The sequence below is a fragment of the Macaca nemestrina genome, chromosome 1 (assembly GCF_043159975.1).
Source record: "Macaca nemestrina isolate mMacNem1 chromosome 1, mMacNem.hap1, whole genome shotgun sequence".
Taxonomy (NCBI): domain Eukaryota; kingdom Metazoa; phylum Chordata; class Mammalia; order Primates; family Cercopithecidae; genus Macaca; species Macaca nemestrina.
Genome location: NC_092125.1, coordinates 139608574 through 139621960, shown reverse-complemented (window position 1 = coordinate 139621960; position 13387 = coordinate 139608574). Strand labels below are relative to the sequence as shown.

At 46.3% G+C, this 13387-nt stretch overlaps 1 protein-coding gene across 5 annotated transcripts in view; it reads right to left on the bottom strand.

Annotated features, from left to right (window-relative positions):
• LOC105485405 (BCAR3 adaptor protein, NSP family member) overlaps nucleotides 1-13387 on the bottom strand; it is a 289503-nt gene that overhangs the window by 110230 nt on the left and 165886 nt on the right. For 3 of the 5 annotated variants that reach the window (XM_011747744.2, XM_011747743.2, XM_071077163.1), the window contains one exon: nucleotides 4877-5204. In XM_011747744.2, coding sequence (XP_011746046.2) covers nucleotides 4877-5193 — 317 coding nt within the window. In that variant the 5' untranslated portion in view covers nucleotides 5194-5204. Of the gene's footprint in view, nucleotides 1-4876; nucleotides 5205-10483; nucleotides 10662-11888; nucleotides 12130-13387 lie in introns of those variants that run through there. The other 2 variants (XM_011747741.2, XM_071077030.1) reach the window with 2 other exon arrangements.

The following is a 13387-nucleotide window of genomic DNA, read 5'->3' as shown; positions in this document are numbered from 1 at the left end:
TTGAATACAAATTCATCCTTGAGAATGAATTGACAGCATTTACAGTGACCTGAATGAGATTGGAGACTATTATTCTAAGTGAAGTGACTCAGGAATGGAAAACCAAACATTGTATGTTCTCACAGATATGTGGGAGCTAAGCTATGAGATGCAAAGGCATAAGAATGATACAATAGACTTTGGGGACTTGGGGGGAAGAGTGGGAGGCAGCAAGGGATAAAAGACTACAAATAGGGTGCAGTGTATACTGCTTGGATGATGGATGAACCAAAATCTCACAAATCACCACTGAAGAACTTACTCATGTAACCAAATACCACCTGTATCCCAATAACTTATGGAAAAATATAAAAATAAATAATAATACTAATTCATCCTTGAAGATAAATGAATCAAGGGGATATCAGCTGAACGATGTGAATGTCAAGAGGAAATCCTATCTGCAGACCTCTCAGAGAAACCTGGGTCTGCTTGCAGAACAAAGGCTCCTTCTGTGACATCAAGCAGCAGGTTTAAGAGCTCCCTGGCTTCTGGCTTTGGCCACCTTTCAAAACCACAAGTACATCCAAGGGCAGCCAAGACAACAACAAAGCCAAGAGATAACAGTCACCAAAAGAGAAGACCAACTCCCCCTTCCAGGCCTGCCTTCTGCCTGGCTCTCGGCAGGCAAGGCTCCATTCTCCCCAAAGTAGGTGTCCAAGGCGCTGAATACAAGCAGGGTACTGATCCCTGTGCAAGAAGATAGCTCAGAGGATGCCCACAGCTGGTGCCAACATTCTTGGGAGGCTATGGAACACACTGTCTGGGGAAGGCCCTATAATACTTTCTGGGTTCTAATCCTAGCTCAGTGATCCATTAAGGTATGATCTTAGTTGCCTCAACATCCCTGGACCCATTTCCTCAACTCTAAATGATGATACTGATGATGGTGATAACAATATTCATAATGAAATCTGCTATGTCTCTCACACAGGGTTACAATGTTCAAACAAGGTAGTTTATGAACATATCCCTTAAGCTATCTGAAAACTATAAAATGTAGGTGATAACAATTGATAATATTAGGATAATTATGTTTATTAATTATTAGGATAATTAATAATGGAAGAATAATGGAGGAAATGACACATGTAGACATGACAGCTTAATCACGCAAGTTTTAAGGTCAAAGAAGGGACTTCCTCTGCTTTGTCTTGGGCCTCCGATAGGATGTATGTTCAATGAATATTCAATTATAATAAAGGTGACTTTTTTTTTTTGAAACAGAGTCTCGCTCTGTTACCCAAGGCAGAGTGCAGAGGCATGATCTCGGCTCACTGCAACCTCCACCTCCCGGGTTCAAGCGATTCTCTTGCCTCAGCCTCCTAAGTAGCTGGGATTACAGGCGCACGCCAACATGCCTGGCTAATTTTTTTGTATTTTTAGTAGAGATGGGGTTTCATCATGTCGGCCAGGCTGGTCTCGAACTCCTGACCTCATGATCTGCCCACCTCAGCTGCCCAAAGTGCTGGGATTACAGGCGTGAGCCACCACGCTCGGCCTATAAAGCTGACTTTTAAATGATTAACAAGCTAAACATAATTTTTTGGAAAAGAGCAAACTTGCAACAGAGTACTTCACAAGACAAAGAGGTGCTTATCTGGAGGGCCTCCCTCTGAGTGAGATAGGGGAGGCAGGAGACATCCAAGGTGGCCCACTATCTTCATGCCAATACACATCAGGCCAATACCCAACATGACGAGATGCAATGTTTTCAGAGCTGACATCTGGGCAAGTCACTGTCAACTCAAATTAACCCCTGAATTCACTACGAAAAGAGAGAAAGAGGTGACTGAGCTGGAGTGAACGGTTGGTGTTTTGCAGCTCCTTTCAACTGGAAGAGCTGAATGAGAAGTTTGGTTTCTCTCACTGTATTTCTGCTGTGGCACCTTTGGCAAAACCTCCCTCTCTAGAGCCTTGGATTTTCATTCAGGCTGCTTGGTCCTAGCTTTTCATACGCAAAAACTTTGTTTATATCATGGCTGGTTTCAAAAAGGAATTGAGGCAGCTTATAATCTCATTAAGAATACTTCACAAAAAAAAGAATATAAGGTATTTTGAACTTCTCAAAATTAAGAACACCTCAGGAGATTTTTCTTTAATGTGTTAGAAAAACAAATACATTAATAGTCGTACAGAGCGGGGTAGGACTTTATGACCCTTTGACAGAGAACCATGCATCTTCTCAGCACAATTTTTGAGGGATATGCATTTGTTACTTCCTGTATTCATCTTTAACAATAAGATATTTTCAGCTAAGAAAAAAAGATGAGAATTTGGATTAATATAGCTCTCAATCATAAACAAACCCTAAACCAGGAGTGCTTGTTAAGTCTTCCACAGCCTGGACTACAAACTCAGGACCTGCGCCCATCCTCCGATAAGATCTTTTACAGAAATACGACCTCAGTCCAAGTCAGTTTTCAAATCAAAAAGCTTTACACTCTTGGCAGCTTGACAGCTTGGACCTTGGGTGTTTACCAAGAACTTCCCCAAGATAGGAAGGGTGACTCCATTACTACCGCCTCCCCACCCACCCCCCTAGTGTGGAGTTTCCCTTTGTAAGAGCTGGCACCTAGCCAGGGCCTCAGAACTTCAAGGAGTAAGTCTATAAACTGTCTGTGTCTAGTACACGGTAGACACCTAGCTCAGGGCAGTTTAAGTTAATAAATGAAAAGCGGTCCACTGTAAGCCAGCTAACAGTTGGTTCTGACTCCACATCATGCAGCCTGGCATCTGTGCTCATCTTTAACAGGCCAAGTTACCTGTCTTTGCTGCTCACCTCCTGCATTCTTGCCCCTTACGTGCCTTACGTGCCAATGAGGCGATATTAACAATCCTGTGCACAGGTATGCACCTCCATGTTCACCCATTCCAGCCGTGGCTGCCTGCCAGCTCTCTGAGCTGGGAGGTCACCCACCTAGATTTTGTGGAGCGGGGTCCAGGACCTTCTAACCCCCAGGATACCCCAAGGAATGTCCCAATCTGGTGTCAGAAGCAGTTCAGGGCTCTCTAGTGGTTTCTATGGAGATTATCTGGGCCTCCACTTATTTTCTTCTTGTACTACCGTAATTATGGAACTGAGAATAATTCTGAACTCTTGTTCACCTAGCTTTGTACCAACACCTACACTGTTCTCCTCTCAAGGTGCTGCAGTCCAGCCACAGGCCATTCCGGTTCCTTTTGGGGTTTTGAAACATGCCAAACGTGCTCTCACCTCCAGTTCTCTGCACTTGACTTTCCTATGCCTGCAACAGCCTGGAAGGCCCATGGTTGCTTTCCCTCATTATGCAAATCTGAGCTTAAATATCATCTCAGAAACCTGTTTATCCTACCAAAAACATACCACCTCCAATAAATCTCCAGCGTATCACTCCATTTCCTCTACAGCATTTGGGATAATCTGCAATTGTCTTATTTATTTGCACATACTACCTAATTCGCTCACTAGAATGTAAACTCTGGGAAGACACTGCTTCAGATGCTCCACTGCTACCCTGTTAGTTCACATATTTCCACCACCCTATAAAAGGGCAAGAACCGACTGTGCAATAATTTCGCTGCTAGAATGTCTTCAATGCTGGACCAGCCCTTCATTTAAGATAATCAGAAGGACTAAGAAGAATTTTCCTGGTAAGCCCTGGGGCTTATAAAATCAACACACTCTAATATAGGTGCTCCATATACAGATACTGAACAAATGAATGAGCTAGGATCCAAGCGGCTTTGCGACAAGCTTGGACAAAAAGAGAGATAACAAAAGAAATCGTCCCATTCTTTACGAGATAGCATCACAGGCTGCTGATCTTCCCCAACACGAAAAGGAGTGCAGTTTCCAAACTAGCTCTAACAGGCAGAAACCAGTCACAGCCAGGCCCATTACAAATCCAGAGAAAAAGCATTTACAACCGTAAGACTCATTTACCCAGATCTCTGTCACAGAGAGGGAAAAATCAATTCTTGTCCTAAAGTATTCTGAAGCTGACCTGATGGTGCATCCATATAAAATTTTATTTCAGCTTGCTGACAACTAAATATAAGGAGATATGGGGCCTAATTTATAGACATCCTGGCATCTCTACAGAAGTGGATGCACATGGTTCAAAATCTGATGCTATGATAAAAAGAAAGTACTTGGGCTTTCTTTTAAGGGACTTAATAGAGGAAGTTGGATTTTTAAATACCCTCAAATATTACATAATGTTAAGAAGTGGCTAATTTTTATTTAGGTGTTACAGTTTTTTACATTGTGGTTATATAGTTTTTAACATAAGAGTCCTTATCTTTGAAAGGAACATACCAAAATATTTACAGATAAAATAATATTAAATCTGAGATTTGCTTCAAAATAATACCAGATGAGGGAAGTAGGTGAGAGTACAGACAAAACAGGACTGGCCCTGAGCTGGTAACTGTTGGAGCCGGGTGACAGGTTCATGGGAGTTAATTAAATTATTCGCTCAACTTTGTGTATGTTTGACATTTTTCCTAATAAAAACTTCGGAGTCTCGCTCCGTTGCCCAGGCTGGAGTGCAGTGGAGTGATCTCGGCTCACTGCAACCTCTGCCTCCTGGGTTCAAGTGATTCTTCTGCCTCAGCCTCCTGAGTAGCTGGGATTACAGGCACACGCCACCACGCCTGGCTACTTTTTAAATTTTTAGTAGAGACAGAGTTTTACCATGTTGCTCTGGTCTTGAACTCCTAACCTTGTGATCCTCCCATCTAAGCCTCCCAAAGTGCTGGGATTATAGGTGTGAGCCACCACACCCAGCCATAAAAACCTTTTAAAAAGCACTTTAAGACAAATCATCTTCACTAGTGAAATCACAGAAGTTACCTGAAGGTGAAGGTTTCGCAGTGCCGGTCCTGCCATGGGCTCTCCTGGATGCTGTCCTGGGTCACAGGTGAGTTCTGCCATGGGGATTTGGAGTGGGGGAGGGTGCCCATGTGACTGAAGTCATCACAGGACCTTATGGGAGGAGGACCTTTTTTCTTCCGTGGAAGGGTGCCGTGTATAGACACATCTTGATAGGCATCTGGGCGATGCTCAGCGAGAGGGGACTTGCTGCTCAGAAGGTCCATGGACGAGGCCAGGGGGAACTGGTGATTCACCGGCATGTTCCTGGGAAGGCTTGCAAATTTTCCTGCAGCCATAATTCTCAACTCTAAGGGGGAAAGAAAAGAGTGAAGATATAAATCTTCGTGAGTCACAAGAACTGACTTCCTACTTACAAAAGGAAATGGAAATATGCCACATAAAATGAAATATTCACAGACCATTAACAGATCAACATTTAATGCATCACTAGTGGAGTCTAATAAGAATGGGAAGTTTACTTATCTTCCTCATGAAATGTTCCTGGGTTGGCAGCAAAACCAAGAGGGCAAACACTTTCAGAGTTGTTAGTGGCATATAAGCCATTTTATTATTTCAGGCACTGATGGAAAAGCACAACTAGCAAAACAAAGGTGATTAAGGGAGGACTCACAGTTGCAGTAATTAATGTATGAAAGAAAATATTATAAACTGTTAATTAGCTCACATATTTTCACAGCAGTGTAAATGATAAGAACAGGCAGGGATTACTGAAATTCTTTAGCCGCTAGAATTGTCTTCAGTGCCGGACCAGTCCTCAGTTGTGCTACCCAGGATGACGGGACCGAATTTTTCTGGCAAAGACCCAGTGTTTATAAATCAATCAATGCACTCTACTTAGTGAACACGGGCTAGGGTCAGGGGTCAGGAGGTGGGCAATTCTGCCATACACCAGCAGGCTTAGCTGCAAAGGAAAGCCACTGAGGTGGGCGCTGCATGTACATGGCCCCCCAGAGGGGTCAGGATCTGCCTGCCCCCAGCAGGGTTAGGTAATGCCCATGGGTGCCTGTACAGTCAGGAAAGAATAAACAGGAAAAGGGAAGAAGAAAAGAAAAAAATGGTGGGGGTGGGGGGCAAAGGAGGCATGGAAAGAGAAAGGAGAATGGCACATGAGGCTGTCTGCAGCAAGTAGCCCCGACACTCGCTCCTAGCTAGGACCATGAATAGAAGCATTTACCTTAAGCAGAGTCAGTGCCTCCAGCTCCAAAGCAAACTACGGTTTTGGCCTAAGACAAATTATATAACACATTTTTAAGGCCAATATACAGAGGAAAAGAAATAGGAGGCGAAAGAAAGAAAAATGAGGGCTGGCTCCTGGAGACAGAGGCTCCAGGATCTGTCTTACAATAGTCATGATATCAGACTGGACAGCACTGCAGGGTGGCCAAGCCCAACACACAGCCCTTCCCCTGGGCTGGTGAGGAGAGCTGCCCCTTAGTCTGTTCTCCAGTCCTGCAGCCCTCTTTCCTTGCAGACCACCCTTTCCACTGCATTATTCATGCAAGAGCTTCGAGTGAAAATTCTCACTTAATAGCACTACTGCACAGTCAGTTCTACAAAGGAACTGTGGACTTGGGACGTGGCTTGAAGACAACCAAGAAGAACGCAACCCTCCACAAGTTGACCGAAGTGGAGCAGTGACAATGACATTAGAGTGTGTAAAGAAAACACATGTGTTTGTATGTGTGTATACAACAAAACACACACGTCCCACTGCTTCCACATGAGATAGGCAGAAGCACAGAAGTGCTGGGAGTGAGATGGAAGGAGCATCTTTATTAAAGGTGTACAATCCTAACCCTGTCCTCGGTTCATTGTCAAATCCAATAATTCTGGGGCTTGCCTGCTCCGCATCTAACTAGTACCACACAGAAGGCCTGCTCACAGTAGGTGCAGAACAATAGGACAGAGTCCTGTGCAGCCCTTCCCAGCTCTGGCCAGTACCTGGCACACTGTCAGCACTTGCTCAATGCTAACCGTCCATATTAGAAAGGAAACCAAACTCCCTAGCCACCCTGCCTGAACACAAGTGACGTAAACCGACTAGGATTCTTCCACCCTACACACACACACCCCACTGTTGTGAATTCTCGCCTGTTCAAGCTATCAGCACCTTCCTTCTTCACAGACAGGACTGGGTCATTTCCAAGAACCTCGTGGGGAGGCCTGCAGCACTCTACAGAACTTCTTCATGTGCATAGGGCCACGCTGCTGATCAAATCTATTTCCGAGATAGCATGATGGGCAAAAGTCGCCCTAGCACCAGTGCCTTTGGCAGCCTGTTTCCTCTCTGCTTCTCCAACATCTATTTAGACTTCCAGATTGCCCTAAAGTGTTCTAAAATGTCCTTCAAGTTACCAACACCTCAATTTATTCTCCAATAACAGAGGATGTTAATACTTCCCCTTCTTACCTTCAATTCAACTAACATTTAAGTGCCTATTTCATACAAGACACCTGGAGAAACAAAGATACCTAAGACCCAATACCTGACTATGAACTCTAAGAGAGAATAATTCGTAGAGACCCTTATGCTGAAAGGAACAATTAATTTTGACAAAAGGACTTGAGAAGGCTCAGAGAGGGCAACAATAGAGACAAAGCATTTTGAAAAGTTAACGTGTAGGGAAAAGCCTCCCCGGGGGATGCTATAATGGCAGATGCATAAAGGCATGGAAGTGTCCCCACAGGCTCAGGACACTCCAAGTTGTGTGCTGTGGCTCGAGTGAAGCTGAGAAGCATTTCCGAGAAACGACTTAGGTTAGGACCAGACCATGGAGTCTTGAAGGCCTTGCCAAGGTGTCTGGACTTGACTGTAAGTGCTAGGGAAGATCTGGCAGGGAAGGACAGAACCCAGTCAGTATCCAAGTTGGTGACTCTGGTTGTTCTGGAGGGGAGAGAAAAAGGATGCAGAGAGGTTACTGAGGCTGATGGTGAAACCCACGGAGGAACAATGAAGAAGTCTGACCTGGGACAGCATTTGGGTAAAGGGAGAGGAAGGAGAGAGTGATGAGACATCAGAGCTTGAGGCATCTGGCTGGAAGGAGGAAGCCTACAGCCACAGGAGGTGGTGCGATGCTGTAACATGCCGAGTAGTTTCAGAAGGGGACCCCTGCAGGAACCAAGCGCAGCACTGGAGCTGCTGCATGTGAGGTATAAGCAATTTAGTCTAAGAGGAGGTTAGATACTGGTATGCACAATTAGAAGTGGGGGCAGATGGAGATTTTTAGGAATCATCAACATAAAGGGAATATTTAAACCAGAGAGCAGATCCCTTAACTTGTTATTATCAGATGTGATAACAGCTGTGAAAGTACCTCTTAAACTGTCAGGAATCATAGAATACCCATGAATTATATCCCTGCTCTCTCTCACCCTGGCTTCTTCAAGCCTATAAGGACCAAAGCAAGGAATGAGTTCTATTATAAAAACATAAACCACTGGTTCTCAACCTGGCTGCACATAAGAATCCTCTGGGAAGCTTTTAAAATCCTGATGCCCAAGTCTCAGCCCAGAACAATGAAATGAGAATCTCTGTGGGTGGGACATTAGCATCAGTCTCCAGTATTGACCAATGTGAAGCCAGGATTGAGAACCACTGGATTAGTGAGTCTCTTTGGTACACAGCAATTCAGTCATAATTGTTTACCTGCAAAACAGAATTCAATGATGATGAAGGGGTATCATTCAATCAATACAAACATTCATTCTTCAACACATACATTCACAGAGGGTCTCCTTTATGGCTGGCACTGTGGTAGGTGTTGGGGACAGCATTAAACAAGACAGAAGTGGTCTGTTCTCATGAAGCTAATAATATTCTGGAGGAAGAATATTATTAGACAAAAAGTAATGACCATAAGTACTGGTAATTCCCAGTTCATTTTTCTAGATAAGGGAAATAAATGTTCATTTGATATATATTCTCTGTGGGCTCAAGGTGTACCAAGGCTAAGGGCATAATAAATTAGACAAGGTCTTGCTCTTATGGAGGAATCCAACCTATATAAACAAGAAAATGAGGTAACATCCAAGTTGTAAGCAGGCTAAAGAACATAAAACAGGATGAACTGACAAAAGATGACTGTGGGGATGGAGGGCTACTTTACATTAGGGTGGACTGGGAAGGCCTCTCTGAAAAGGTAACAATGACATGAGACCTGAAAAAAGGGAAGAGAAGGAACCAGTCAAAAAAAGGTCTGAAGGGGGGTTCCAGGCAGGGGATCTGGCAAATGCAAAGGTCTTGCTGTAGGAACAAGTGGTGGATGGAGACTAAACCCAAGTCTCCAGTCTCTGGTTCCCATGTTTTCTCCACTTGGAAATGTTTCTGTCTCAATGTCCCTAGTCATTATATACTTCTTATGTACCACTTGATTTTTTAAAAATAAAATGGTATGACTCAGAACCTAGGCTTTGGAGGCAGGTATCTACACGTTCAAACCTCTACTCTGCCACTGACTTACTAGCTGTATGGCCTGGGACAAGTTACTCAACCTCTCTGACAGTTTCTCATTTTAAAAAATGACTTAACAGCTATTTCATAAGATTGTTGTAAAAATTAAAAGTGATTGTGTATACAAAGTTCTAGAAATACTGCAAGTACTTAGTAAATAGCAGATCCCCTCTAAGCAGGGCAGGAGCTGCTCTTATCTATCTTGTCAGATAAGAGTCACTGTATCTCTGTTATACTGAGAGTTCACAAAGGAAGTAACTCAGAGTTCACAAACAAAGACTGCAACTGGGAAGGATGGGGAGGGAAACGTTTTAACCTAGAACAATAGATACAAAGACACGAAGCCAAGTAGGACATGGACACAGACACACGTACAGGCAAACCAAGTGAGCCTACATGCAGTCTTTAGAATAAAGCCTAAGTGAGACTCTGGCCATCTAACTTCTCTCTACTATGCAGGAAAACAGACACAACGTCCTGACTCAGTCTAATGCCACAGTTTGAAATATACAAAAGTCAAAGACTCTGCATCTTGATATGAAAATCTGAGACTCATGTGACCATCAGGAACAAGAGCAAGCCTGACAAACTCTACCATATGTGCTGCCTTCCTGGGCCTGGTCAGTCGCTGGGTTTTGAAATGCTTGTGAACTGAGGCCCAACTCACTTGCTTTACAATGACGTCTCAGAGAAACTGATGATCTTGCAAGCTGAGGCAGAGATAAGCAGCCCACTTGTTTGGATTTTACTCTTTTATTTCTGAAACGGGATATTTTCAAGTTTAACTCATAATGGTTATCTGATGTGGGCTTTAAGAACTTTTCATTATATTTTAAACTCTGGAAATGTAACCGTCTCGGCTGCCCCATGACAGAGAATTTACAACTTGGATCTGTAGTTTTATATCTTTTCTGGAGAGTCAGATGGAGAGAGGAGATGGAACAACCACACATATTCACTTAAAATGCTCATCCACTTAAAATGAAGTTTTGCTTGGGTTTAGGAATTAAGAGTATCCCTTTATTTTTGAAGTAAACTTATGAAGTCTAGCCAAATGATTCAAGTATGAATAATTCCTCCATGGATCGTATTTCGAGCAACAGTACAGGATTTACCCGATAAGGTTCTGAAGATTAGCATCCATTTGACAAGCAGTTCTTTCTTTGTGAACAGGAGATTTAGACCTTGGTTAGTCATCCTGGAAACGTCAGCCTTCTCAACAGCAGTTTAGAGAAAGTTGGAGTTGGGGTGGTGTGGGAGCTCCTGGCTTGGCCAGGTATTTACGTTACCCTCAATACCCGCTGGCACGCTCGCAGACAAGCGCTTTGCCTGTGGGCTTCCCCGTTGTTATCTGGGTAGCCCCTTCCCACTTGGGCCTGTGTTGAGCTCGGCCCCACCCCCAGCACTGAGGCCTCCCGCAGCCCCCAGGATCTCAACTCAGTCCCAGGCAACACAAGGGAGGCTATCAGCTTCCAAACTGACCTTCCCTCGGCCAATGTACTTTCCTTGGGGAGGTCTGTGTAGCCTTGGGAGATAAAGTCAAGGTTTAAAAGAATCTGAATGCACGGCTCTACTTTCCATCTCAGCTAACAGCTTTAAGCGAAAACAGACATGAGGTTAGGAAAATGGTTTTTCTCCTTTGCACCTTGCTTCAAGCGAGTTAACGCCAACACGAGTTCTCCACCCCCGAAACCCCAACCATGACCCGCCCCACGCAACACGCCGCCTTGCCAGATGCTTCGGAGTCCGCTCAACCTCCTCCCGGACGAGTGTCTACACCTGATTACACCGTTTTAAAGCGGCGGCGCCCTCAGCGGCCCAAGTGGGTAAGGAGAGATGGGCCGTACGATCTATCGGAACCTCCTTCCCACCGTCCCTCCCTTCCTTTGCCTTCCCTCCCCCTCCCCACCGCGACGCAGAGGGAGCGACACAACCAACTATTCATTCTTTCTCAACAAAGGGAGAGAGGGAGGGAGATGTTGTCAACAGTTACAGGGCAGGCTCCTTCGCTTTCTTTGCAAACTTCCCAAGAGATTAACAGAGAAACTCGCCTCCTCGGAGCCTTGGGCTTCCAGCGGAGCGCTCTGGGCCCTCGCATCTCCCCGACCCGGCCGGCTTCTGCGGAGAGGGGCCGGGAGGGACGGGACGGGGTGTCCGGCAGAGCAGCCCCGACGGGCAGGGGGTCGGACGAGGCCAGCGCCCGGGAAGATGCCGCTCGAGTGCCGCCGAGCAAGACGTCTGGCTGCCAATGGCTGAGCGCTCCCCGCCGTGGGCCACGTCCCGGGAGTCGCAGCGCGCTCGGAGAGCCGGGAGAGCGCAAGCCCCGGCCCCACTTCAGTCACCCCCGCCCCCAACGCCAAATCCGCTGGCGGGGGTGGGTGGGGACCAACAAGCGCCGGCTCCCCAGAGCCTAACTTTCTCCAACAAACTTCCTAGCGTGTCCTCACAGGGGCGGGGGAGGCCCAGGCGCCCCGGGAGGAACAGCACCCCGAGGACGCTGGGCGCGCGGCGGAGACTCACCTCCCGGCGCGGCGCTGGGCACTCGGGCTCTCGGGATCTCTGGACCTCCCGCTGGGGCTCAAAGGCGCCGCTCCGCTGGCCTCGCACCGCCCGCGCCGCGGCTGCTCCCGGAGCAGGGGACGCTCATAGTCCGCGGGGCGTGCCCGCTGAGAAGCCCGCGCGCGTCTAGCCGGTGCGCCCCGCAGCCCCGGCTCCAGCCGCGGTCCCGTCCCCTGCCCGGCCAGCAGCAGGCACAGCTCTGAGCTGGCGGCGCGCGCTCTGGCCCTCAACTGGTGATTTGCAGCTCCGCGGCCCCACCCCGGCGAGCCGATTCGCGCTGCCTTGCGGAACCCCCCGAGACATTTACATTCGGTGACCTTGCCAGGCCCTCCCTCTGCCCGGATTTTAGAGTTTGGCTCTCTTCGTATCTCCCCAAGGAGCCAGTCCTCAAGTATAGCTCGATCACTTCCTTTCTGAAGCTCTCTCCAGAGACAACCTCGTCGAATCCACTCCTCCCCCTGCCCCGCGTTATTTAATTACCCAACAGATCTGCTTTGCTCGTCTGCAGACACCTGGCTGGCTTTCAGTGTGAAGGGCTCTAATGAGACAAAGACCCAGGTAACCACAAATGAACCAGCCACGGAAACAGGCAAATCAATCGCACTCGCATGGACGTATTGAAAGCAAAGCGCGAGTTGGCGGTGGCACTTCAGCACTAGATGGTTTGGTAGGGTGAAAAATCGGAGCCCACTGGAAAAGACTTAACACTATCTTATATCAACACCCATTATAAGTCAAAGAAATAGTAGAAGGATGGACAAACTGACCAATGGAATAAAGTCCGAAAACAGATTTACAATATGTGGTCACTTGATTTATGTCAGGTGCTGCTGTGCTGTATTGGGGGTCAGATTGGCTCTGTCTTTCCAGTAAATGATGCTGGATTAACTGAATCCCCCCATCCCCAATCAATTCCAGATAGAATTTTTTTTTTTTTTTTTTTTTTTGAGACGGAGTTTCGGTCTTGTTGCCCAAGCTGTTGAGCAATGGCGTGATTTCGGGTCACTGCAACCTCCGCCTCCCGGGTTCAAGCGATTCTCCTGCTTCAGCCTCCCAAGTAACTGGGATTACAGGCGCATGCCACCACGCCCGGCTAATTTTTGTATTTTTAGTAGAGACAGGGGTTCACCATGTTGGTCAGGCTGGTCTCCAACTCCTGACCTCAGGTGATCCACCCACCTTGGCCTCCCAAAGTGCTGGGATTACAGGCGTGAGCCACTATGCCCGACCTAAATCAGGTATTTTAAGCTCAGTGGATCTTTCCATCAAACCACAACCACATTCACATTTGTATCCCCTAGGCCTGGCACACAGTAGATGCTCAATATGTTAATGGTTTAATAGTGGGAGTAATTTAAATATAATTTTTTGACTAGGTAGTGTTTACAGAACCATTGCAGTACGGTTCACAAGCTAAAACTATATAAGGTATCCAGTGAAAAATTCCCCTCTTACCTCTG